At 40.9% G+C, this 26,464-nt stretch overlaps 1 protein-coding gene across 2 annotated transcripts in view; it reads right to left on the minus strand.

Moving 5' to 3' along the window:
- Positions 1 to 1,882: 1,882 nt before the first annotated feature.
- The window catches only part of LOC311269797 (CXADR-like membrane protein), a 215,288-nt gene continuing 190,706 nt past the window's right edge, over positions 1,883 to 26,464 (minus strand). For both annotated transcript variants that reach the window (XM_084374213.1, XM_084374212.1), the window contains 4 exons: positions 15,621 to 15,788; positions 9,649 to 9,771; positions 7,660 to 7,801; positions 1,883 to 6,923 (listed from right to left, as the gene is read on the minus strand). In XM_084374213.1, coding sequence (XP_084230339.1) covers positions 6,548 to 6,923; positions 7,660 to 7,801; positions 9,649 to 9,771; positions 15,621 to 15,788 — 809 coding nt within the window. In that variant the 3' untranslated portion in view covers positions 1,883 to 6,547. The remainder of the gene's footprint in view (positions 6,924 to 7,659; positions 7,802 to 9,648; positions 9,772 to 15,620; positions 15,789 to 26,464) is intronic.

Below are 26,464 nucleotides of genomic sequence, written 5' to 3' on the forward strand. Positions count from 1 at the left end.
GTGGCTCCCAGGAGCAAACAAAAAGTCTGCCAGAACTGTGCCACAAACTGGGGACCTCGGTCGGAGACAATATCCTTGGGCAGACCATGGAGACGAAACACATGTTGCAGCATTACCTCCGCCGTCTCCTTGGCTGAGGGCAGCTTTGGCAGGGGAATAAAGTGAACCATTTTAGAGAAACGGTCTACAACTGTGAGAATGGTTGTGTTACCTTCCGAAGGTGGGAGTCCAGTGACAAAGTCCACAGAGATGTCCGACCAGGGCCGTCGTGGCACCGGGAGAGGGCGAAGCAGGCCTGAAGTGGGGCGACGGGAGGTTTTGCACCGTTCACAAACAGGGCAGGCAGTGACGTAGTCCGTGATGTCCCCTTCCATGGCGGGCCACCAAAATCTTTGTCTTGTCACAAAGAGGGTTCGTATGATTCCCGGGTGGCAGGAGAGTCGGGAAGCATGGGCCCAGTGAATGACCTGTGAATGAAGCTGATCAGGGACAAATAAACGATTCGGCGGACAGCCGACTGGTGGGGGATTATTAACATTAGCTCTTAAGACCTGGTCCTTTATTCCCCAGGAAACAGCCCCCACCACACAGGATGGAGGGAGAATCGTGGAGTCAGAATGATTACAACTCTCGGCTGAAAACAGACAGAGCATCAGGTTTAGTGTTCTTGGAGCCAGGACGGTAAGACAGGGTGAAATTAAAGCGGGTAAGGAAAAAAGCCCACCTTGCTTGACGAGGCCATATTGCCCAGCCCTAGTCACAAGTTGAGCAGTTTGTGTTTGACTGCACTGTAAAAAAAATGCATATATAGCATTTTTGATCTTTTATTTAATAAACACACCAAAGTACACTGAAAGCCGTTGACTGCACTTTCTTGTTCAACATACTCATGGCAAAGAGTTGTTTGTACATTTTTGTTCATGTCGCGTAACATTAAAGCTATAGTACGTAACTTCTACGTGTCTGTAAATATCCGTTTCACCCAAGCCACTATAAGAGGAGATGATACAAGGCTCATTAAGCCGTTCGGCTAACATCTCGCGGTACTTTTCAGTATTTGCTCTTTTTGTATTTACTGTCTTGGAGCGACATTCCCACGCTGGCGCACAGGACATGACGCGTTCTACTCTTTACCTGACAACGAGAAGGGAGGGGGGAGGAGAGCGCTGCTAGCAGCAACATGGCGGAGAACCCGAAGAAGCGAGCAAGAGGTGGATCCGAAGTGGTGGATCCTGCTAAAATGTATTGTTAGCAGCCTGGTGTTAGCCACATCGTTAGCCTAACGAGCAGTAAGTTACCAGGTGTGTAGCCTGTGTTGCTGTGTGTTACTTACTGCGGGGGGTCTGTGTGCTGTGACGAGTAAAAGTAAATTATGACTACCAGTATGTCAGCAACAAATCTCGTTCATGAGTAACTAAACATACTATTCTGTGTTTCTGAGGCACCAAAAAAAACCAAAAACAATAATTATCTCTTCTGAAGAGTCCATTTTTCATTTTTTGCATCGGCTGTTCTTCAAAAATGTTGTTTAATCGCATACGGTGGTGGAGGGGTAGCGGTGGAGAGGGGAGGAGTAGCGGTGAGGATCTCCATGGTTATATTGAGGCGCCGGCCGTGTCATTGTAATAACGCAGAATTCCTTTAGGGGGCGGTAGAAGTTACGCACTATAGCTTTAAAGTACTTAACTTCTTCGGTGCTATAGCATTCCTTAAATCTGTGTCTCTGTAGAGCAGTGTGTTTTATAGGCTTATGGTGGGTTAAGTGGAAAAGTGGAAAACGTGAATTCAACCACCAACATACAGACACACACACACACACACACAAACACACATCGTCCACACCCGTCGGCCAGATTGTAAAACAAGGATGAAAGACGGTAGCTCTGTGTTTATCGCCAGTCAAAGTTTTATTATTAAAACAGACGAAAAAAGAAAAAAAAATGACTGAGTTCCTGTACAAATATACATTTTTCACTCAAGCACAGGACTTTGTACACAACCTTTTTGGTTAAACCCACAAAGAAGTCTAAATAATCCTTTTTGGCACAGTGTTGTTGCCATACAAGGACTTTAGTATGTATGGAAATTGTAAATTGTACTTTGTACTAAATGCATAAAATAATCCAGAATCAGATTGTGATCAAAGATAATATAGAATATTTATAAATTTACAGTTTGATTTATATGACTGTTATATTGTATCTATATGAGTATCATTTCAGCTCTCAAGCGAAAAAAAGAACATAGTTCTTCCTATAGTTTAGTATCTGTAACATGCATGTAACCATTTCATCATTCCTCAGCTTTTGTATTACCTGACAGATTTCTTTTAACTTTACACTGAATGTATAATAGGAACTCGGGATGCTCCATTAAATAGATAGTGCTGTTTATTTATGTTGGAGTGGACATGAAAGGAGATATGAGCTTTCTTTTTTGCTACAGAAGGAAGGACAATCACAAAAATATGACCCATCTGCTTCAGTGATAATTCTTGTTTGCTTTGATACAAAAAACATTCAGGCAGAATGAAAGAGCCACATTTATTCATTTACCTGACCTCGCTCTGTTGACTTTTAGGGGCCTTGTAGGACATTCAGAGGTTAGTTTGGGTTAGAAAGAGCTGTGTCAAGAATAAAAACAAGTACAGCTGGCCAAACAGGGCCTTAAGTGGAAATGAATGTAAAATTGTTAAATTTTGTAAAGTTAGAGAAATGGTCGGACAAAGCATGATGTCGGGGGAGGAGAGTTCAGATGCTATCTGACCATCTGACAAGCAATTCTGATGGAGTATACTGTAATGAAAAACCCTTTCTTGTAACTCCCCTCTAGTTGAGTTGTATCTATGTATGTACATACTTTCGCTTATGACAAAACTTACAAGTTAAAAGGCGACTGATAGTGGATTTTTAACAGCCAATAGAATAACGTCTGTTTGGAACAGAAAAAAAGATGATAGGTGATATAACCCATATAATAAAACGTTTGCAACTTTCTAGCTTAGACTAGGCGTAACCAGTGTTACACTTGTTTCAGCAGGTTTGTGGACTGCAAATTTTTGCAGTTCTGAGTTTTGCTGATGATTCGAGAGCCAACTGCTTGTGTTTCAATGGTGGCTTTTTTTTCTCTGCTCACCGTGAACTGCTCCTGCTAAAAGCTAATGCTAAGCTAGTGACTAGGTGTACTGGTGGAATAAAAAATGGTGTCTGTTGGACTTTAAATCAGCAAGGTAACATGTTGGGATATGTGAGTAAGAGAGTCTTGGGACAGGGTGCCCATCTAGCTAGAGGCTGTGTCCGGGTAAAACGTCCTCTGGCAGTTCTCTTGAAACACTGCAATATTGCGGCATCTCTTAAATTGTCTTCTCCGGATTTGCCGGAAGTTCTGTGAGTGCTTTTTTTTTGCCAAAACTGGAACCTTTGAGTTTGGGATGGCTATATGTGCATCTTTGGACATTGTCCTACTTCCCATGCTAGCATAGTTGATTCCCTGTTTAGCTGTGCTAGTCTTGTAACAATGTTTTCCAGAGACAATGGCAACATGATTTACAGAATCCAGTAATCACCTTCAGCTGGCAAAAGCCCTCGAGGAAAGACAGTGGATTCCAGCACAATTGCAACAATGCTTTTTTTTTTTTTATATGGAAATCAAAATTTGAGTAAAAATGTCTTCCTTGTAAACAGCTGTTTTTGATACCAAGCTGCCATGTTCATGAAGTTATTCAGTCTGATCATTTCATACTAGTACATAATAATAATGTGATTTCTGGTTTTCACAAATTTTCCTGAAATATTTCCAATTTAGAAAGCTGTCTACATAAAAAATGCACAGCTACACACATCCATATTTTGGCATAATTGTTATAGTCGAAATATATGGAGGACCACCAAGTGTCACGGAAATAGTAATAAAGTTTGACTAATTGTAGTGGTAATTGTAGTCAAAAAAATGTACCCATTGTACAGCCCCTATTTTCACAATGTTAGCTTATGGGAAAAAGTCTTTTTGGGCCACAGTGCGTCACATGACGATGTAATTACACAGTTTGACTACTATGAACACTGGCTTCAAAGCCCGGCATTTTGGTCAGAATTGACCATGTAATTACATTTTGAGCATCACAACCCCCGTGAAACGACTCGTTTCACTATCATAACTGGAGCCATTCGATCCAATAACATTTTGAAAGTCTAGAAGAGCCAGACGATTAAATTATTTAATCCCCATTCAAGTTAGCCACACGCTTAACTGGAAGTTAACCGACTTGGTTGGGGGAAGTCTCTAGTGTGTTCACTTCAAATACACATCCAGGCATGTCATACGTCTGCAGATGACAATGACTTGTGGTCCTCCATAGAAATACACCTATACTGTATATAATGGCTGATCATACAGATATGATATCATCGACTAGTGGACTATTGGCTTTGGTATCTAGGTCTGGGCTCTCTGGAGACCCTGAGTGCCCTTCGAGGCAGTGATAAAGTTGTTTGTGTTTCAGATTATTGATTGGACTGCCCTAAAACACAAGAATAAAATATGTTATGCCTAAACATTGGAGTATGTAGTGGAATTTTGCAACATTGATAGCAAATACTTTGACACATTAGTGATCACACGCACTGTAGTTTGTAGAAGCAGGATATGTCACTAATAGCAGTTAGTTTTTCGTACAGTAACTTTGGCTTTGAACACAACAATGAGATGCTCCATCCAATAATATCAAGGCTTTGTTGAACTCGCCCACCATGCAGAGAACTGGAATCAAGAAGTGCCATGGGAGCAGAGTGAGGTGAGACTCACAAGACGAGTTGAAAGAAGAAAAGAGGGAATGTATGTATTGACGGGAGCGAATGTGATTTAACAATGAGTAATTGAGAAGAATGGGAGATGAGGCACAAGGACAGGATTCATTCTGCTCAGTGACTCTGTCAGTTAGCTGTGGCTGGTAGGCAGCAGGTCAGATTTAAATGGGGTTGGGGTTAGCCTCATGAACTGTCCATGCTCGTTGTGGAAGAGAACAAATCTGAAATCTTGTCAATAGTAAAGTGCATGTTTGATCATTACACTGGGCATGTACGTTTATGACCAAAGGCACTCTTTATGGATTATAGTTCTAATGTGTTAAGGGTGAGTGAGGTGATTTTCTCTCTTTACTATATAGTGATTGAATGAGTCACATAAAACTCATTTAAATTCTAAACAACAGTTTCAGCATAAGAGATAGATTGCTGAGAAAAAAAACAATGTGAATAACCTGTTCCCACTCCCAACTCATCAAATATAGCAGCTTGGTCAGTGGCCTTAAGCTTCAAACTATTATATAAACCATTATATACTTTTATATATCACTTTTGGAGGTGAAGGGATCTGCGGTCAAGTGAGAAATAATACATAATATGCAATATTCTTTTAATAACAGCGTCAAACCGAGAAGCGTTGGGTCACTGACCAGGCTGCTGTATTTGCCGTGTTGAGAGTGAGAACAGTCTGATATAACGCATTGTAATTAGTATCACATTCATACAGTTTTTCATTATGTGATTAAAAAGAAGATAGGCTACACATAAAACAGGATAAACTAAATAAATAAATAAAATGTAAATCATCACAATGTGGTTTTTTCTTAATAGGGCCTCTACTTAGCCCTGTAACAATCTTTAAAAATGTCAGTCCTCCATGATCCTGTGAATTATATCTCATAAATTTGTATTTATTTAAATGACACGTCTCTCTGCCATCTCTTCTAACCTTGACATGTCAGGTATAAATAAGATGAACATGAGAAGTCAAGTATGAATTCACTCTAAAACTACTGACACACACAAGCCTATGTAAGCTGTTTTTAAGTGGGCACAGAGGACGCAGAGACAAAGGAATTCAGTATACTGTGTGTCCATGTTACAGCGTGTGACACGGGTGCTGTATTGATGGAGATATTAAGTATCTGTTTAAACAATTTGAGCCATTCATCCAATTTTTATACTCTAACAACCTACAGTTAAACTACTGTAATGGGTTTAGTCTTTTGGGTGCCAGGTATTTTGATTGGCAGGTGTCAAGTGGTGTCCTCTATTTTGGAAGGTGTTCCAGCTCATTAAATGTATAAAACATCCTGTGAAAGCCAGTAGTGTTGCTTTTATACTATTCCCTTATGAACTACTCTTACCTCTTCAGCTGTATCAGTGACCAGTTTATTATCTTTTGCAAAGAGAATGAAGTTGCCATGTTATGCTTCCAATGTTAGTGTGGCACACACCTTCAGTTTCTTCTGATCTCGTTCACTCCCTAAAACACTTCCATCAACACACGTTTCGCAGGTGACAGTGTGCCAGTAAACACCACCTGAAGAAGCTTGTTCTTATTTTGATCTTTCTATAAAGCAAGGATTCTCCAGGAGTTAAATAAAGTTTCCATCAGATTTTGTATGGTGAGAATATATCTAGATAATATAACTGGATCTTCATCAAAGTCTAACTCTTGGATTCAGCAGGATGCCATGTCCTGAGGCTGCCTTGGTCCTGTCCTCTGTGTGATTCCACATCTTCTACACAGTCTGGAAAGCTTTGGTTTGCGCAGGGATCATAACAGGAGTGGCCCCCATGCGGGTCAGGTTCCCAGGATTCAGTTTAGGTGGAGTGCTGGGTTTGGAGTTGGAGGTAGACGTGGAGGTGGGTGTAGAACGGGGTTCAGGAGTCTTGGGAGCTTTCTGAATGTAGCCAGGTGAAGACCGAGGCAAGGTGGAGGCTTGGCAGTTTTCTTTGTGGGCAACCACAGCTGGAACACAGGCTCTTTGGCTCCTAAGCCCCATGTTATGCATCATGGACTGGGTGGAGGAGGTGCCTGAGCGAGAGCTGCCGGAGCGGGATGAGGAGAGGGAGTTGGGCTTCATCAGCTTGGCTTTGGGAGCCTCTGCATCCTCCCTGAAATGAGCACATGGTTGCATGATTCCAAAGAGTGCTCTCAACAGATCCAATGAACATTTACCAGTTAAGTGAAAGGGAATCGGACTTTAACACTGAAGAGTCAAATTAAATTTAGTTTGAGTAAAGTGGATGTTTGCTTAAGCTATATTCAGTAAACACATAGGAAATCACAACTTATTCTGGCTGGAGACAACAACAGTTTGATTGCTTTCAACCCTCTTTCTTGCCCTGTCACTGGCTACATTTTTGATAGGAAGCAATCCTCATTAGCCTGCGTTTTTCATCTCCACACTTAGATATGAGTAGATAAGTAATCCTACCCCTTGTCTATCTCACATTGAATGAATCACATTATACTTAATAATTAACCCACAATATTTGTCTGGCTACTCCCCTCAAAACACATGTAAGCCTATACCTCTTTTTTATTTCTATTTGAAGACAATAAACACATATGTTTTGGAAGACATGTTTCCATACACTGCCAAGAGAAAATAAAAGGTAGAGTCATGTTTGAGTGGAGTATCCCTTTTCATTTAAGTTATACCTTGACATAATATTGTCAAAAAACAAAAACACATCAGTGATTCAAATTGTAGTTCATACTGGCCACCCCTAGTGTGTGGCAATAGACATTACTACTTCCCTTTCCTTATCATGACTGTAAAAATTCAGGTTTTGGTTATGATCACATGTAGTTATGACTGGCCGAGAAAGTTTTTCACCACTGTACCTGATTTCATTTGGGGTCTCTTCTTCTTCATATTTCTTCATCTCCTTTTTGCGGAACACCAGCCAGATGATGAGTATGATGAGTAGGACTCCAAATGACACACCAAACACTGCCCCTGCTAACACACCCATTCCTCTTACATCTACACACGTAAACACAAAAATGACAAAACACACACACACAAAAAAAAGTTGTGTAAGAAAGAGCATACTGATGTTGAACTCCAAAGTAAAATTCACACTGAACACATTTGCTGTTGTGTTCTTTTATTTGATTAAAGACAGTAACTGTCTCTGTTTCACATTGACTTCTCCACTCTATGCAATATCATGCGGATGATGTCAGTTACCCAAAATTCAACACGGTGTGATGTCAACCTTATAGGATTCCTATTAGAGACGAAACAGCCAATAAGAATTGCCTTGTCCAATTATCCGGGTGGTTGGTTCTGTGGCACAATTGTAACACTGTGACAAGATCAGCGAGTGTGCAGGCGAAGCTCAGTGCGCAAAGAGTGGAGAATGTGAGCATGTGTGCAGTACACAGTGCAAGAGTTTTTGAGAGAAAAACTGTGAGAGGGGTTATTATTGCATGTTAATATGGATAAAAGCAAACATACAAATACATTTATTGAACACAGAAGAGATTTTTATTTGCTCAAAGGAAATAATCTTTTGCTCACATCTAATTTCCCTTCAAAATATAACTTAATAAAATAACAAAATATATTTCTTCTGTGCGCCAAATCTCCCTTTGTTCACTCAGGAATGAGGCACAAATATCTCACCATAGATCAGCTGCACATTGGTGGTAGTTGCAGTTTTCTATTTTGATTTGTTACCATACAGCCGCTGAAAAAGAGTCCCCACTGTGAAAACAGATTCACATTTACCGGATCTGGATTTTCATCAGGACCTGCATCCCATTGTACTCTCTCCTAGATACCTGACACCTACTGTACATATGCATACAACTGCTGGAGCTGGACAACACAAATATCTTGCTCGTGTTTGGTCTAAACACACCATAAGAAGCTAGCCATGTCTCACCTCCTCTGCCTGGTACACATGCTGTTCTACAGTGTGCACACGGCTGCACCGTTCTCAGTATTTGTCGATGTTTTTCAGAGAGCAATCTCTGGGGATTCCTCTGTCTGCATAGCACCTGTCACACTAGCTGTGTAAGGCTGCACTCAACCAGAGGGATTTTATCCTCCACGGTGGAGAAATCTCAGTCGAAGATTTGCACCGCCTCTTATAGTTCCCCCTGTTCTTTAATTTGTTTTTATCTGCGAGATGCTTACCATTTCTCTTTGACTCACTCTGTACTTAGCCTTTTGTCAGAGTGATTGTTATCATGGGATTTGGCTGAGCTTACCCTGTCTGTCGATACATTCCCTACTCTGCTCTTCTCTGGACTGTTACAGTGTGTATCCTTTGTTTCTGCTTTCACACAGCAGTAGACATTATTTGTTCCCAACCCTCACCCCCTCATTAAGAACATTAGATATTTCTTTTATGCTGTGTCATTGTGGCGCCTCTGGGGTTTCTTTGACTGGCTGGGCATGGAATGCTTGTTTTTGTTCTATGTGAAGTAGGTGTGTGTTTGTGCTTGTGGTACCAGATGGGCGCAGTGTGGCATAGGCCATATCCTGCATCACCCTTTTCCTATTTGCTATAGCCTTAGAGGACAAAATTCAACGCAAAACAGTAAGTTGCGTATGGTATGACGGTATGAGCACAGGAGCAGCCCTCTAAGTTCTGGTCCCTACTGGTTCCTTGAATAGGTGAAGAAAAAGCTGTTTTTCTGGAGCTGATTATTTGGTTTCAACACCAAGATGAGACTGTATGTGGGACACAGGTGGGGGTGGATTATGTTAAGTGCTGGGCATGTGCACGAGGGACAACCCCACTGGCAATAGCCCCGAAGCCTGTGTCTTTTATTCATAGAATCTGGAGTAACAGTACGTAAATAATGTTTTCCACTCACAATGCATTTTGACCTCCACTGTGCAGCTCTCTTCGCCCACATCATTGCTGGCTGTGCATTTGTAGACTCCGGTGCTGTCCTTGGTCAAGTTCTTCAAAGTCACAATCTCTGGGTTTTTCAAATCTGATAGAGCCAACAAAGAGAAAACGGGACTTTAGTGTATTCTTATCCTGTATTGTAGTTTCAAATAGACTGTAATGAAATAAATGTTTGTATTTTTATGCTTTTGAATTAAGAGAAATTACGAAACAGTTGCGAAATACTATTTTTTAAACTATTTGTTTATTTTATGTTTTTAAGGATGTGTGTGTGTGTGTGTGTGTGTGTGTGTATATATATATATATATATACACACATACATACATACATACATACAAAGATATATATATACACACACACACACACACACACACACACACATATATATATATATACACACACACACACACACACACACACACACATAGATACATACATATATATATATGTATATGTTCAATTCAATTGTCAAGTACACAAGTCAGTGGTTAGTTACACAGACACAAACAAGTCAGCATGTTAGTTACACAGACACAAAACACGTCAGATAGAATAAAATAGAATAAATAAACTAAAAAGATATTTACAGTATTTACATGAGGTAGGTTGGGTTGTGCATTAAGAGGCAGCAGCAAGTTAGTGCAAATGTGCAATGTGAAAAATGCAATAGAGAGGGAGGGGAAGTGGGAAATGCAGTGACCATCAACAGGTTACTTATTGTCTGTTTCGGTATTGTCCAGTGTGGGGGGAGGGGGGTGGATGGAAGTTTAGACACTGAACAGCCTTGGGAACAAAGGTTGCTCTCCTCCTCTGTGTTCTGCAGCCCGGGCAGCGGAGCCACTCAAACGCTGGGAACAGAGCGTGGGAGGAGTCCTGAAGGATCCTGCACGCGGTCAGTGTTTGCTGCTGGCACACGGTGGAAAGTGCTCTGACCGGCAGTCCAATGAGTTTAGAGCAGACTTTGTCTGTGCTTTGCAGGCGTGTTCTGTTTTGCAGGCTTATGGAGTGGAACCAGCAGGTGATGGAGAATGTGATGACACTCTCTATGAAGGAGTAATAAAATGTCAATAAAATGTTCTTATTTATGCCAGCAGCGACAGTATCTCCTGAGGATCTCCTCAGTGTTGGAGGCAAATTTAAATGTACTGTCAAAAATTGTGCCCAGGTATTTGTACTCCTCCACCAGCTCTACATTCCTCAGGTAGATTGTTCTTATGGCAGCTGTAGCCAGCTCCCTCTGCTTGCTGGAAAAGGTCACCACCATCTCTTTGGTCTTCTCTGTGTTTAACTCCAGGGCCGATTTATCACACCACTCCACAAAGTCATGCAGCACTGAGCTGTGGTGATGTGAGGAGCCTGAGAGTAGGGACAGGAGACCTGTGTCATCCACGTACTTTACCAGATGACAGTCTGGATGGGTGGACCTGCAGTCATCGGTGTAAAGAATGAAGAGCAGAGGTGAGATTATGCAGCCCTGAGGGGATCCTGTAGACGTGACCGAGACGTCGGAGAAGGAGTTATTGACCAGCACCCTCTGTGATCTGTTGGTCAGGAAGTCTGTAATCCACAGGATCAGCTGGCCGTCCAGGTGGAAGCGGGTGGAGAGTTTCTCTGTGTTGGATGCAGAGGAGAAGTCTGCAAACAGGAGTCTGGCTGTGATGTTGGGATGTTCCAGGTGTTTGTGTACGGTGTCCATGATGAGTGTTGTTGCATCATCAACCCCTCTGCCTGCACGGTACGCAAACTGGAGAGGGTCAATCAGTGGGTCAGTTACCGTGATGATGTGTCTCTTTATGACCCTCTCCATAGCCTTCATCACGAGAGAGGTAAGAGCCACAGGCCTGAGGTCGTTCAGAGCTTTGACTGAGCTCTTCTTGGGGATGGGGACCACTGTGGAGTAGGGTTGGGTACCGAAACCCAGTATGAGTATGGAACCGGTTCCGATGTAAACGGTAGTAACCAGACCGAATAAAAACAAAAGTTTCGGTGCCTCATTTCGGTGCCACACTTGACGGCACCGATGTCGCACGTGTTGCGCATGATGTCAGTGTCGCTGCTCGGTGCCGCTGATGAGAAGGTGAGAGGATCAACAAGATGCCGAAAGGAAACGGTCAAAAGTCTGGCTTCATTACACACCTAAGGATGGAGACTCCGCGATCTGTAATAAATGCCGCAAAACAATTGCGTGCAAAGGGGGTAACACGTCAAATTTGATGAAACACCTGGCGACACACGGCGTGTACTTAAAAGCCGAATTGTGCACCGTGTTTGACAAACTCCGCGACCCGGTGCCAAGCACATCGACGGCCGCCGCTGCTCCCGCCAGTGTTGCGCCTCCCGGACCCGGACTTCGTGAAGAAAGCCCCAGTCCTGCTGCTAGTGTGATGGACATCACAGATGACGATGACAGCAGCCTTTCTTCTTCAGGTAGCCTAAGTAACGTTAATTTAATGCCGACGAAGTTTTAAGATGGAGCTCCTCATTAATCTCCATTATTATATTTTTCGATACAGTATTGTTATCTGATATTATGTCAATTGTGTGACTTTTATTTAATAATGGTTTATTTTTATGTTGTATTTATAATATTTTAAGTTAATTGTTTTCAATTTGGCTCTGGAAATAAAAGGGCATTGTTTTTTTGACGAAGTGTGTGCATTTTTAGGTTTTTAAGTATCGGTTCAAGTACCGTTTAAGCACCGGAACCGTTTAAAAAATACCGAGTAGTAACCGGTATCGGAAAAAACCAAACCGATACCCAACCCTACTGTGGAGTGCTTCCATAGCTGGGGAACTGTGCCGCTGTCCATGGATCGTTGAAACAGGAGCTGAAACACGCCTCCCAGCTGCTGTCCATAGCACCGCAGGACACGGCCACTGATGTTGTCTGGGCCAGGTGCTGTGCTCTCCTTGGTCCTCCTGAGGGCCCTCACCACCTCCTCCATGTTGAAGGGGAGTTCAGCTGCTGCAGGCTTGAGGGAGGAGATGATTGCTTCTAGCCGGGTGGTGTTGTCTGTCTCAAATCTTGAAAAAAAGGAGTTGAGGTTGTTGGGGAGGGATACTGGGCTGCTGCCGGGCACCTGGATTGTCCTGTGGGTGGAGGGAGCAGTGTTCATAGCGGCCATGTTCTTAATCCCCTGCCAAGCTGAGTGGAGGCTCCCTTGTGTAAAATTTTCCTCCATCTTGTTCTTATACTTCAGCTTGGCATTTTTTATGGCCCGCTTTACCTCACTGTTTACCTCCTTTTTTTCAGATTCGGTGCCGGTGAAGAATACTCTTTTCTTTTTATTGAGAATTACTTTTAGTTCTTTGGATATCCAGAGTTTGTTTGGGAAGATTGTTACTGTTTTGGTGGGAATGATGTTATCCACACAAAAGGAGATGTATGAAGACACCGTGTCCACTTGCTCACTGATGTTGCTGGAGGGGCAAGAAGGTTAGCCCAGTCTGTGGATTCGAAGCATCCCTGCAGAGTTGCAATGCTGTCGTTGGTCCACTGCTTGATGTGTTTGGTCACCTTCTCTGTCATCCTAATGACCAGGGTGTAGGCTGGTGCCAGCAGGATGGTGTTGTGGTCAGCAGGGCCAAGGGGGGGAAGAGCAACTGATCTATATGCATCTGGATCAGATCCATAGCATTTATCCAGAGTCTTCCCCAAGCAGGTGGTGCAGGTGACGCAGGTGACATATTGGTGAATTATTGATATACACCGATCAGCCACAACAGTAAAACCACTGACAGGTGACGTGAATAACATTATCTCATCACAATGCAATGTTCTGCTGGGAAACCTTGGGTGCTGGCATTCATGTGAATGACACTTGACACGCACCACCCATCCAAACGCTGTTGTGGACCAAGTACACCCCCTCATCACAACAACACTACCCGAGTAGTAGTGCAGTGGCCCCCCAGCAGGACAATGTGCCCTGACACACCGCAAACACTGCTCAGGAACAGCTCGAGGAACACAATAAAGGGCCCAAGGTGTTGACCGGGCCTCCAAATTCCCCAGATCCCAATCTGGTCGAGCATCTGTAAGACGTGCTGGAGCAGGTCTGATCCATGGTGGCCCCACCCCCCAACATACAGTACCCAGAGGACCCACTATTAAACGCCCTGGTGCCAGACACCACAGGACACCCTCAGAGGTCTTAAGTCCATGTCTTGACAGGTCAGAGCTGTTTTGGCTGCACAAGGGGAACCTTCACAATATTAGGCAGGTGGTCATAATGTTATGCCTGATCAGTGTGTACATATACATATATATATATATATATATATATATATATATATATATATATATATATATATATTAGGGCCGGGACTCGATTAAAAAAATTAATCTAATTAATTAGAGGCTTTGTAATTAATTAATCGAAATTAATCGCATATAAATATTTGACCTGAGAACAGTGAGAAGCAATTTTTTTCATATAGGTTTTAGTATACCATTGAATAATGACTGAATAAAAAAAAAAGAAAGAAAAAAAAAATGTTCCTTTGTAATATTTAACTTTTTGGGGATACTGAATTTTAGGTCTTCATTGAATGTTAGCCATAAATATTACTATTAAAATAAAAATAAATAAAGACATGGGATGTTTCATTCGGTGTGTAATGAACATATATATATATAATGTATTAGTTTCACTTTTTGAATTGAATTAGTGACATAGGCCTTAATAAACTCTCCCATGACATTCTAATGCACCTGTACACCAGAAACAATAGGAGTGATAGGTACAGTAGGATATGCAATAATTAACTACTGCATACATCTTGACAGCTCTACTTTACACTGTTGATTTGTATAATCCCAACAGACATGTCCAGTGATTTTCAGCTTTCTGTGTTTACATTTGTCTGTTTTGATGATACAAGTCAGCGGTCCTGAAATGTGTGTTTCTCTTCTATAAAACACATTCTACATTGTGGAGGCAACGTCTTTCCACTTAGGGCTTCCTTCACCTTTGAAACGGGGCAGAGCTGCCTGACACAGCAACGTAGGGAACCATACGCGTCCGCGCCGTCGCACCGAATGCACGCGGCTACGCGCCGCTTTGGGTTGTGAGCGCGCATGTCGCGCGTCTACATTGGAAGCTAATAGGTAGGCTATTATCAGTATAATCAGAGGCAACCATGAATGAGTTCGCCTCAGTTTCACGTGATTGTCACTGTCAGCCTGTTAATTTTACTGACCCGAGCTGAGACGCACCCCAAGTGTCGGCGGCTTTTTAACCTCGTTAAATAATTGTGCTCCAGTATAATCGGTACGCCTGAAACTCATCCAGTGAGAAACGTCCCGCGGTGCAATTATAAGTGCGATTAAAATGCGTTAATTTTTTTAACACGTTAATTTTTGTGTAATTAATTAATCTTAATTAACACGTTAAAGTCCCGGCCCTAATATATATATATTATATTCATACAGATATTTAAGTGTATGAAGGTAAGTACACACACACACATACATACATATATATGGACTTATATACCATACTTTCATATACTTAAATAACTGTATAAATAAAAGTAGTCAGACAAAGCAGAAATAGTACAAGATTTGGACTAGACAGAGATTCTGTCCCTCTTGTGACAGCAGACTGTTGGAACAACAAGCAGTAAAGTCATAGAGCTGAAATTTGACTACACAGTCCAACACTTGTGGAACTGAATCCCTAACCACCTAGGTTGGATGACAAGCCTTAGTGTTGTACTGAGAGAGCTGATAAAGAGAAACACTGAGCTCACACAACAAGTCTGTGTTGTGTGATAACACATTGCTTATTGTTATTATTATCATTATTATTTTTTGTTCGCGGAAGCATTTTGCTTGTATTGTAGTTTTAAATTTTAAACTTACATGGATCAGAATTAAACTCGGTACAACTGACAGGCAGACACATATTCCAGTGTGTGAGGTGACTTACCTACCAGAGCAAGTGCAGGCAGCTTGCCAACATACTTGCCCTTGTCCGTTACCCTCTCCCACTTGTAGTAGATGGGATCAGAGCCATCAGCAGACTTGCAGCTCATCTTAACATCACCGCCCTCCAATAGTTTGCCCTCCATCCAGCACCGTGGCTTTGATGGCTTCACTGCAGATAGACAAATGGATACAAACACAAATACAAATATCCTGACATGTTGTTTCCACATCCACTTTTTCCAGTGAATATTGGTGCCCTCCACAGGCTAACATTAGGGGCTGAAGCATAACAAGAGAGGATTTTCCTACTGTCCAAATGTGAATGCGTTTAACAAATGGTATCTATTCTGCCACCGCTTCCGTGTGTGTGATGTGGGCTAGCCTGCTACATTAGCTCGACAATTAGATAACAGTTTCCCAAGAGAATGAATGATGCTTGAAGTCCTTTCCAAACCTCTACTCAGGAAGTACTGTAAAACTAGACAAACAAATGAATACATCACAGTATTCCATTCAGTTACGAACTTTTTTAAAAATCAATACGGTTACATTGCCAGTTAAAACATATAGTGACAAATGCGCTAGCTTAATGCTAACTCATATGGGAAATTACATTACGATGCTAGCGGATAGCATATACGATCGAAATACACATTTCAGCAAACCTGTGTTCATTAACAAAGGTTTGCATCACCAGTAACTTTAGTATTCAATGACAAGACAACTGTATCAAATCATGCTTACAGGCAAACGTATTTTCTGGCCAAACAATACCATGTGAGATAACTTCACCATGCCTTTCATCAACTATTGAAACACTAATGGTACAAATAAACATTCCGATGGAGTTACCACTAGATGTTGTAATAATGTGTATTCGTATTTATTTATGTAAGCACACGGAGACACGTCTGGGGGGTATTCCAGAAAGCGGGTTTTGTGAAAACTCTGAGTTTTTGTTAACCCTGAGATGAGAGAAACTCTGAGTTTTCAGTTCCAGAAAGAGAGGTAACTTAAACTCTGGGTCTGTTAATGTGGTAACTGACTCTGTGAACATAACCTGCTCACTGGCAGGTTTACCTGAAGAAACCCCGAGTCTGACGGCGCTGTCTGACAGCGGCTGTCCTTTCCTTCTCAGTCCGATCATGTTAAAGCAGAAATAATTCACATAGTTTTACACCAGGAGGAGAATTTAGATTCATTTAGATGAGCTCTCACTCCCTGACGAGGACTGAACCGAACAGTAGACTGCTTCTCATCAGTCCGTCGTTTATATTCTCCGGCCGCACAGCGAATATCAGACTACACAACATCGCTGACGTGCCCCAGCTGGCATTCGACTGACATTAAACGTTTAAATGTTGTTGAAATAAGGTCAGTTTATGAAAAAACATTAATTCAACGTCAAAACAACGTTGAACACCAAATAGTTGAAATGGTGTTATTAACTCGCTATGGATTCAACATTGAAATATCAACTATTTTTGAGTTGTATGTCAAATCAACGTTATTTTTAAAACCATGACTTTTAAACATTTTTTTGAAACATATCAGTAGAAAAATAACATTGTTCCAACATCCAAACAATGCTGATTAATTAACTGTTGAAAAAGTGTTGATACATGAATAATGATACAATGTTGAAAGATCAGCTCTGAATTAAACATTTGTTGAGTCGTGATAAAAGCACTTTCTACTTCCCCCGGCGTACTTTGAGAGCAACTCCAGTCTGATTGATCATTTTTGAACATCGCTCAATACAAGGGCTTGATTGGAGGACGGCGGTTGTCCATCACACAAAGGCGGTGACTAGAACTGGATTCTATTGGCTCTGACGGTTCCAGACGACATCTGCTTGCGCATGCGCGAAGTGGGTCTGTGTCGTCATCGTCCTAAGCAGATTTTGACCTGGACCAGTTCGGACTGGCGAACAGAATTTGGCGGTAACAGCTACACCTCTAAAACGGTAAGCAAAGTTTTTGAAGTCACATTTTATAATAAACCCGTGACGTTGTGTCCGCTTTGGTTAATGGTTAGTTTTGGGCATACAGCCGAGCCAACAGCAGCATTCGCCAACGGGCTTACTAGCAGTGCTAACTTACGTTGCTAACACGTATATGCTGATGCTTTCACCTCTACAGGTATCTCACACGCGTTACCTTTATTATGATACCAATGTTATTCATATAGATCTTGTAGTTGCAGAGATATATTCACGGGTATGTGTGGCATACCCTGTTGAAGCTCATTTAACAGTGTATTTCTTTAATTCAATTCATGTAAGAGGTAGTTTAAAAGTTTACTATATGTTTTGTATTTGTTTATAGAAAGAGAGTCATTATTTTTGGTTAAAATGCTGGGTACAGTGTTTTTTGTGTGTAATTTTGAAGGTGTAGTAACCATAAATCGCCAGTAGGTGTCAGTCGCGCTACATGAACAGCATAGGTGCTGGAGAGTCACAGCGCGCGACTCTCGTCGACTCTCGTCGACTCTTGTCGACTTACGACAATGAGAATCCCTGTGTACGAGACCACAGTCGAAAAATGCTGTGTAGCATTTGTCAACATAAGTCATGTTCTTGCATTTTGCAGGTAAGCTGGTGATGTTAGGTTAGAGCGTGCAGTTTAGAGAATGTTTACACTGTACGTTGGTAACCCTGTGTCGTGTTTAAAATGTGTTTATGAGCGTTTCACCGCATCGACGTGGTGATTAGCCAGTTAGCAGCTAATGTGAGTTTACGGCCGCCATGTTGGGGTAGTAGTACGAGCGCGGGGCAGATATCTTGACAATGACCCCTCATGAGGGAGCCCACTGCTCATATTAATATTCTGTGTACTGTTTATGGCCGTTTGCTGCTCGTATTCTCTTTATGGCTGTTAATGGTTTATTAAGAAAATGGTCTAGTATGTTATTTGTATGCATTTTTGGTATTGGGTCGTAATTTTGATTACGTCAGCCAATGAGAATCCCTGTGTACGAGACCACAATCGAAGAATGCTGTGTAGCAATTGTCAATATAAATCCTATTCTTGCATTTTGCAGAAAATCAACATTTAATGTGTAGCAACAGACTGAGCCCGTATGTCATCATTCTGGACCCTGAGCTACAGGCCTCGGGAGGAAGAGGTTAACTTACTAACATTAAAGTAACTTCTGTCGACCCCTAGAGAACTGCTAATTATAAAAACGTTACTGTGACTTATGTCTGGCAGTATTGGCTGACATGAATGAGGCACTGGCAAGAGGGGTAACCTCCTGCCAATGGTGAATATGGCTGTGGCGGCCCCGAGCTCACCCAGCACACTTTACAGGTGTGTGTCGTAACGGGAAGCTTCGTTAGGGATGTCTCTGTTGGTCGAACGTGGCACATTGACACACTTTCCATCCACAAACTTTTAAAATAAGGTTGAGATTTCACATTCTTCTGCCTTCTCTTTTCCAGAGATTTGGAAGAACACGACCTGAAAGTCTCCTTCAACGGTGAGTTGTCCCCAAACCTAACCCAACCATCTATTTGAATCTGAAAGTAATTTACTGGAACCCTTAAAACTAAAAAAATCATTTACATTTTTGTAAAATTTAAATACAGGTTGATGTGGAAGATATTATTTAAAAAATGATGAGCACAGCCTACCTCATTTGATTGAATGTTTTTATGACTTATTTTCAAATTGAATGATTTTCTTTATAAAACATTTAGGCTTAAAAATATTTAGTTTTTATTTTCACTCCCAGATGTATCACAAAAAATGGAGACGACAAAATGCACAATTACGCGCATTGGTGTAGACTAGTGACTCAGATGAGAATCCAGGTCCCTCAAATGAGAATCCAGGCCCCTCTTTTGCTGATAGCCTAACAGACATACAGACACAGGAGCAGTCTGATACAGGAGAAGACGAGTATCGAGATGATCACCACCCGCCAGACAGTGATGGTGAAAGTGATTCAGAAATTGGAACTTTGTCCGAGGAGGAATCAAGTGATCTAAGAAGTGATTTGGCAAAATGGGCTGTAAAAAATAAGGCGACGCACACATCGGTTGACGAGCTGCTCTTGGTGTTACGTAAACATGGCCACCGGCTGCCAAAAGATGCCAGAACCCTGTTAGGAACTCCACCTCAAATAGAAGTCAGGGATCTATGTGGTGGCCAGTTCCTCTACTTCGGTGTGGAGACGGGACTTTTGAAAATGTGCTCACAGTATTCCAATTTCTTTTCAACAGAAAATGAGATACTGCTAAATTTCAGTGTAGATGGTGTGCCATTGTTTAAATCATCCAATGTACAAATTTGGCCCATTCTTTGTAGTGTGAAAAAGTTTGAGCCGTTTATCGTTGCACTATTTTGTGGAACTGCAAAGCCAAACAGCGTTACTGATTACACGTCTAGTTTTTTAACAGAACTGAAGGCACTCCATCAACATGGGGTTGAGTTCCAAAATGGAACATTAAATGTAAAAGTCAATGCTTTCGTTTGTGATGCCCCAGCGAGAGCATTCCTAAAATGCATCAAGTCCCACAATGCCTACAGCAGCTGTGAGCGGTGCACTATTGAAGGACATTATGTATGTCACAGGGTTGTATTCAACTACCCGTCGCAGGAGAAGATTGATGCAAGAACAGAAGATGACTTCAGTAAACAGGCATATCCCATCCACCAAACTGGTTGTTCACCCCTGATCACTGCAGGCTTGCAGTGCATAAAACCATTTGTGCTGGACTATATGCATGTTGTCTGCCTAGGGGTTGTCAGACGATTGCTGAACTTTCTAAAACAGGGACCTAGAGAGTGTAGGCTGTCCCCAAGGCAAATTGGAGAAATTTCAGCAAAACTCTTGTCCCTCAGTGGAAAGCTGCCAAGAGAATTTGCCCGACAGCCACGAAGTCTAACTGATCTGGACAGATGGAAAGCGACGGAATTCAGACAGTTTTTACTCTATACTGGACCTGTTGTTCTCCGAGGCATTCTGCAAGACAGTTTTTACCATCACTTTTTGACACTGTCAGTTGCCATCTATACTGTTGGACTCCAATGGCGTTACACGGATGTCATCCATTGGCTACGCTGAAGAGCTTCTAGTATATTTTTATAGAACATCTACCAAGCTCTACAGCCCAATCTTTCCATCCTATAATGTCCATGCCCTGACCCACTTGGCTGAAGATGCAAGGCACTTTGAAACATCTTTGAATGACATCTCTGCCTTTCAGTTTGAAAACCAATTGCAAAAACTAAAAAAAAAGTGTCAGAAATGCAAAAAACCCAATTGCACAACTATCAAAGAGGATAGCAGAAATGGACGATGCAAAAATTCATGTCTCACCAGCAGCACTTGGGACGTTTGTGTCAACTAAGAAGAAGGACTCCTGTTTTTTTTTTGGGACATGCCTTTGCCTTGGTAAAGGAAAGAAGGCCAGAAAAGAGATGTGTGTGTGATGTGTACAGTCTCGACGCTTTGGACAGTTTCTTCATCAGTCCATGCGAATCAAAACTGATTAACATTGCTGCACTGCACGATGAAAGAGGGAACCGAAAACGAGAGCTGATTGAGGAGAAAAAACTGAAGCACAAGGCAGTTTGTCAACCATACAAAAAGGCTACGTATTTATGCCATTGCTTCATGGCAGTGAAAGGAACTAACCAGCCTAGGATAAGTGACAGAAGAAGATGCGAGTAAGTCCACTAATAGCTATTAATCTTTTAATGTTAGAAGTTTTTAGTTATAATGTAATGATGGTTATTCACTTTAACTGTTGGATAGCATTGTTCTGAGTTTTCTCTTTTGTTTTTTCTATAGACCAGAACAATGTGGACCAGAGCGGTTTGGAGAGAGGAGACCATGGAGATGGAGGAAGTGATACCGTCATGTTGGGTTAAGAATGGTGGTGTATTGTGGCCTACACAAGGAGCTGCGAGAGCGTTGAAGGCCTGCAAAGAACAAGAAGAGTCAAGGAATAAAATTCCCGTTAATAAAAATTAAGATTCATTCAGGTATGTGTTTTGTAAGGCAAAGACTTATGTCATATACAGGGCAGTTGCTAGGAATTCTGGGCCCCCTGAAAGAATATCGGTGTGGGCCCCTCTACCCCATTCATTGCCACCTTAAATTTTCTTGTTTTTCAGTGTTCTCGACGGTGCCTGGTGTAATACACCCAATTTGTTTCCTTTTTTACGATTAACGACTTAACAAGTCAGAGTATTATTGTAAATTATGTATTATTAGTTGTCTTATTCTCATTTCACTGATTTGCAACATGTTATTACACCTCTGATTGCAAATACATTTTCAATTAACCATTCAACAAATAGGTAGTGGGTATTTTATTGTATTTAACAATCAAGCACTGATATGCAAAAAAACAAAGTGTCCTGGCTCAAGAAACTCAGATGAAGCAGCCACTGCTGATTCTGGAGCAGCAGAGCATAAAGGTTTATTCTTCCATTATATATATTGTAAACATTAAATGTTATGTTTCATGGAAAAACTGATGCAGAACTAACCTATTCTTGGACAAAATCTAAATGGGCTTCTTAGTACCATAGCTCTAGGTGGACAGCTTCACTTTCCCAGGCAGAAAATATTTTTAAACCATTCAAAAGTCAGTGTAAACTGTCCAAAACTCTAAATAGTCTTTTTTACTTTGTTGTTGTCAGCTATTATGGTGTCTTTTATTTTATATTGCTATGAAAACAAACAACAACAAAAAATCTTTGAACATTTAACTTTTTTGTATTTAGGCTATTCAAATGTCCCACTAATAACACATTTTACAAGACCACATTGAACACATCATGATAACGTAACTGACCTTCGTCTGATGCTCATAATTACTGAGTAGAACGTGAATGCGTCATAACACAATTCAATGCAGCCTCTGAGTGGGCGCATACTGGAGCACTGTCCGACAGTGATATGTGTTAAACACACGGTCACTGTAGTAGCCCCTAAATTAGTAACGTTCAGTTATAGCTACTCTAGGAACCGTTGCTCTACAATGAACTGGCGACTTGTCCAGAGTGTAGCGCTGCCAGATGACAGCTAACGTAGGCTGCAGCCTGCGCCCCGTCAAAGTTAAGGTTACAGACATTAAATGAATGAACAAGTAGGCTAATTGTTTCAGCCGCCCTTGGTTTTACTGTCACCATTCTTAGAAAACAAGTTTTTGATGTCCTGGGCCCTGCTCTGCTGCTCCTACTCCTGGCCTCCTTCTCAACTCTTTTCTGGTGTCCGGACTTGTGCTGTTTGGGGGCCATCCTAACCCTGCTGGAGTTCGCTCGCGCTTAATTCCAATGAGGAAGAACGAACAGCGGTGTGGACCAAACCATTTTTTAAGAAGGGGCCAAGGGGGTTATTGAAATTATTAAAATTAGAATATTGTATGACTTGTGGCTTTGTTTTAATTCGGATTCATTCGTATGAATATATATTAGTTCAGTGTATGCATAATAATTTTGTCATAGAGGCTACTGGGGGCTGTGTGTGGGCCCTAGTGGGCTGTGGGCCCTTAGAATTGTCATCACCTTTCCCCCCTATACGACGGCGCTGGTCATATATGAACGTAAGGCAAATTTCAAATCATCAACACATACATATGGACATTTCTTAATTTTTCTCTTTTAACATAAACTTTTAACTATCTCTATCCGTCTCTTATGTATGTTTGGTAATTTCTAGCCTGCTATTATGTCAGTTTTGCTTGTGTGTGTATTTTGGGGATACTGTTTTATTGTTTGGTTTTATCTTGAACAACAACAAATAACCATAAAAATTAAAATTAACTAAATGTCATAAGCACAACACAAATAAACAGTCTCATCCAGAAAAAAACAACAACAAAATATATTGGAGAGAGAACAGGAGGAAGCAAAAAGCTTATTTAGTCCTGCCCCTTCCTCACAAAATCATATCATATGCAATAAAAGGAACAATATTGTCATTCAATAGCCTCAGTTTATTGTTGACTGTTGGCATGCAAGATGATATCTGCTTAAATAAAAAATGAAACAAGTATTTCATAATAGCCAAACCTGCATTTTTACCCAGTTGCTGTTGTATATTAAGACTTACTCATTTGTATGCTTTTTACCTTTGCTGTATGTACTTTCAGATGACAAGAATGAATGCGAGAAGTATGATTTTACTACAACTGCTGAATTGAGTGGCTCAGAAGAGGAGTTACCGACGAAGAGGAGGCCAAAAAAAAAAATGTTATCCCGACTACCAAATGGGTATGTAGTGCACTTTTACTACTTTGATCATTTGTAAGACTTTATTTCAATGTTGTAGAATATTACATTTGTAATTGTCTATCAAAGATTTATTGACTTTTTCCTTTTTTTTAGATGAACCATCTGTCAATGAAGACGGTCAAAAAGAATCTTCTCCAGGTCTTATGATAAAGAGTACAGGTATGTAATAAATTAAAGTTTTTGGTTTTCACATTTATTTTCATACCTCTGTCGCAACAATGAGGTTGGAGTAGGGTTTTCTAACCTTTTTTGTCAATTCAAACTAAGACAGTCAACACAGGTATGCCTAATTGTTTGAAAGATGACTACTGTCTTACAGAATGCTTATTACTAATTTTAGGTGAAAAGGCTACCAAGAAGATTCGAAAATGTAATCCTTTTGAAGGTAAGTGTTAATTTACAGGAACCAATGCACTGTAGGCAATGTCTACATGGCCCCAAGGCCTACATCATTGTAACATTGTATTTTTAGAGTAAAACAACAAAAGGATCTCCTTGTGCACAGCCAGTGTGATCGTCAGGTGCAGGTTGGTAGCAGGAACATTTAAAGTAAAATAGTGAAATAGACCACCGCTGAAAAGCTTTACAGAATCGTTGTGAGCAAGCAACACATTTCGCCTGTAGCTCCCTCTGATTGTTGCTCACTCAGAACAAAGATTCAGTAAAGTTTTTTCAGTGTACGGTGGTCAAATTTACCTGTTTTGCTTTCATTGTATTTTGAGAGTTTGTAATAACATAATAGTCTTTGTTGGAGCCACAATGGGTGCTTTTTGTTTTTGAACACTGGTTCATTTTGGGGTATGCCACACCAAAAGGGGGCAGTGACACCTTGGTGGTGGGTCGTGTCACACAATCATGTCATATGAAGACACGGGTTGGCTCAGTATGTTTGAATCATAGGAGAGATGTAATGGTTCTTACTGCAAACTCACAACTAAGTCACACTTTTCGGTTAATACTGCACAACTACTGACACAATAAAAAGAAGCCACATCCTGCAAATACAAGTAATGAGAATCAAGCCAAGAAAAGAATAACAAAATTCTGTGTGTTAACAACACATCATTGTAGCATTTCAATCACCACCGTGGTTATGTCAGTACCCGGCCAATTAGTCACTACAGTTTTGAAAGTACTTTTTTATGACTGTTAACTATTTATTACAGATGACTTTGTTCTTCCAACTCCTCCCAAACTGACGAATGCACTGTCTGGTAAATATTGCACAACTACCAACACAATGAAAAGACGCCGCATCCTGCATCCTGCAAATACAAGTAATGAGAATCAAGCCAAGAAAAGACTAACAAAAGGTATGCACATCTAGAGCACATCATTGTAGCATTTTAATCACCACCGTGGCTATGTCAGTATCGGGCGAATTAGTCACTACAGTTACTAGTTAAGTACTTTTTTTTTATGACTGTCTATTTATTACAGATGACTTTGTTCTTCCAACTCCTCCCAAAATGACAGATGCACAGTTTGGTAGGTGGTTGTGTGAAACCAGTTTTGTCTTTGATTGGGTATCAAATATTTTGAAGTTTAGTATGCCATACCAGAACTGAAAGGTTACAACTTGAATTGAATGCCACAAAATATAAATTTCAATTGTCTTTTATGTTAATGTAAACTGCTAATGTTGCTTTTGTTGACTAACCAAATACATGTAAAGTAATTTTGAATTATTGACATATTAACCCTTCCCAGTGTCTGAACCCTCTAAAACCGCAGAAAGAACCCAAATGGACAGCCCCTCAAGCCGTCAATCTCGATCCTTGACACACAGTGGTAGCAGGAGTCCCTCTGAGTCTCTTTCTAATGGTCGAAGGTATTTAATTTAAATATGATCAAAAGTGCGATATTGTCAGTATAAATGAAGCACTGTTGTTGTTGTTATTATTATTATTAATATTATTATTATTATTATTATTATATTATAGCTGCAGTCTGAACTACACATCTTCCAGATGTAAGAAAATGTTTGTTGTACTGACCTCAGCAAATGTCACATGTTCATATTACTTTTTTCTAGTAAAAATAGAAATTGTGACACAATGATCATTCCCACTAATTTGAATTATACTGCATTTGCAATACCTGCTGTAGAAAATTCTTTGTTATTTTATTTTTTTAAACCAGATCATTCAGCCCTGACCAAGAGAGACTGCCCAGATCCCTTTCTCAGAGACAGCATGGGGGTTCCTCAGGGTCTTCCACTCATGGACGGAGGTATTTAATTTAAATATGAACAAAAGTACAATATTGTCAGTATAAATGAAGCACTGTAAATCTGCAGTCTGAACTACACATCTTCCAGATGTAAGAAAATGTTTGTTGTACTGACCTCAGCAAATGTCACATGTTCATAATATTACTTTTTTTCTAGTAAAAATAGAAACTGTGACACAAAATGAGCGTTCCCACTAATTTGAATTATACCTCATTTGCAATACCTACTGTAGAAAAGTCTTTATTTGTTATTTTATTTTTTTTAAACCAGATCATTCAGCCCTGACCAAGAGAGACTGTCCAAATCCCTTTCTCAGAGACAGCGTGGGGGTTCCTCAGGGTCTTCCACTCATGGACGGAG

The sequence above is a fragment of the Pagrus pagrus genome (assembly GCF_965226575.1).
Source record: "Pagrus pagrus genome assembly, chromosome: 14".
Taxonomy (NCBI): Eukaryota; Metazoa; Chordata; class Actinopteri; order Spariformes; family Sparidae; genus Pagrus; species Pagrus pagrus.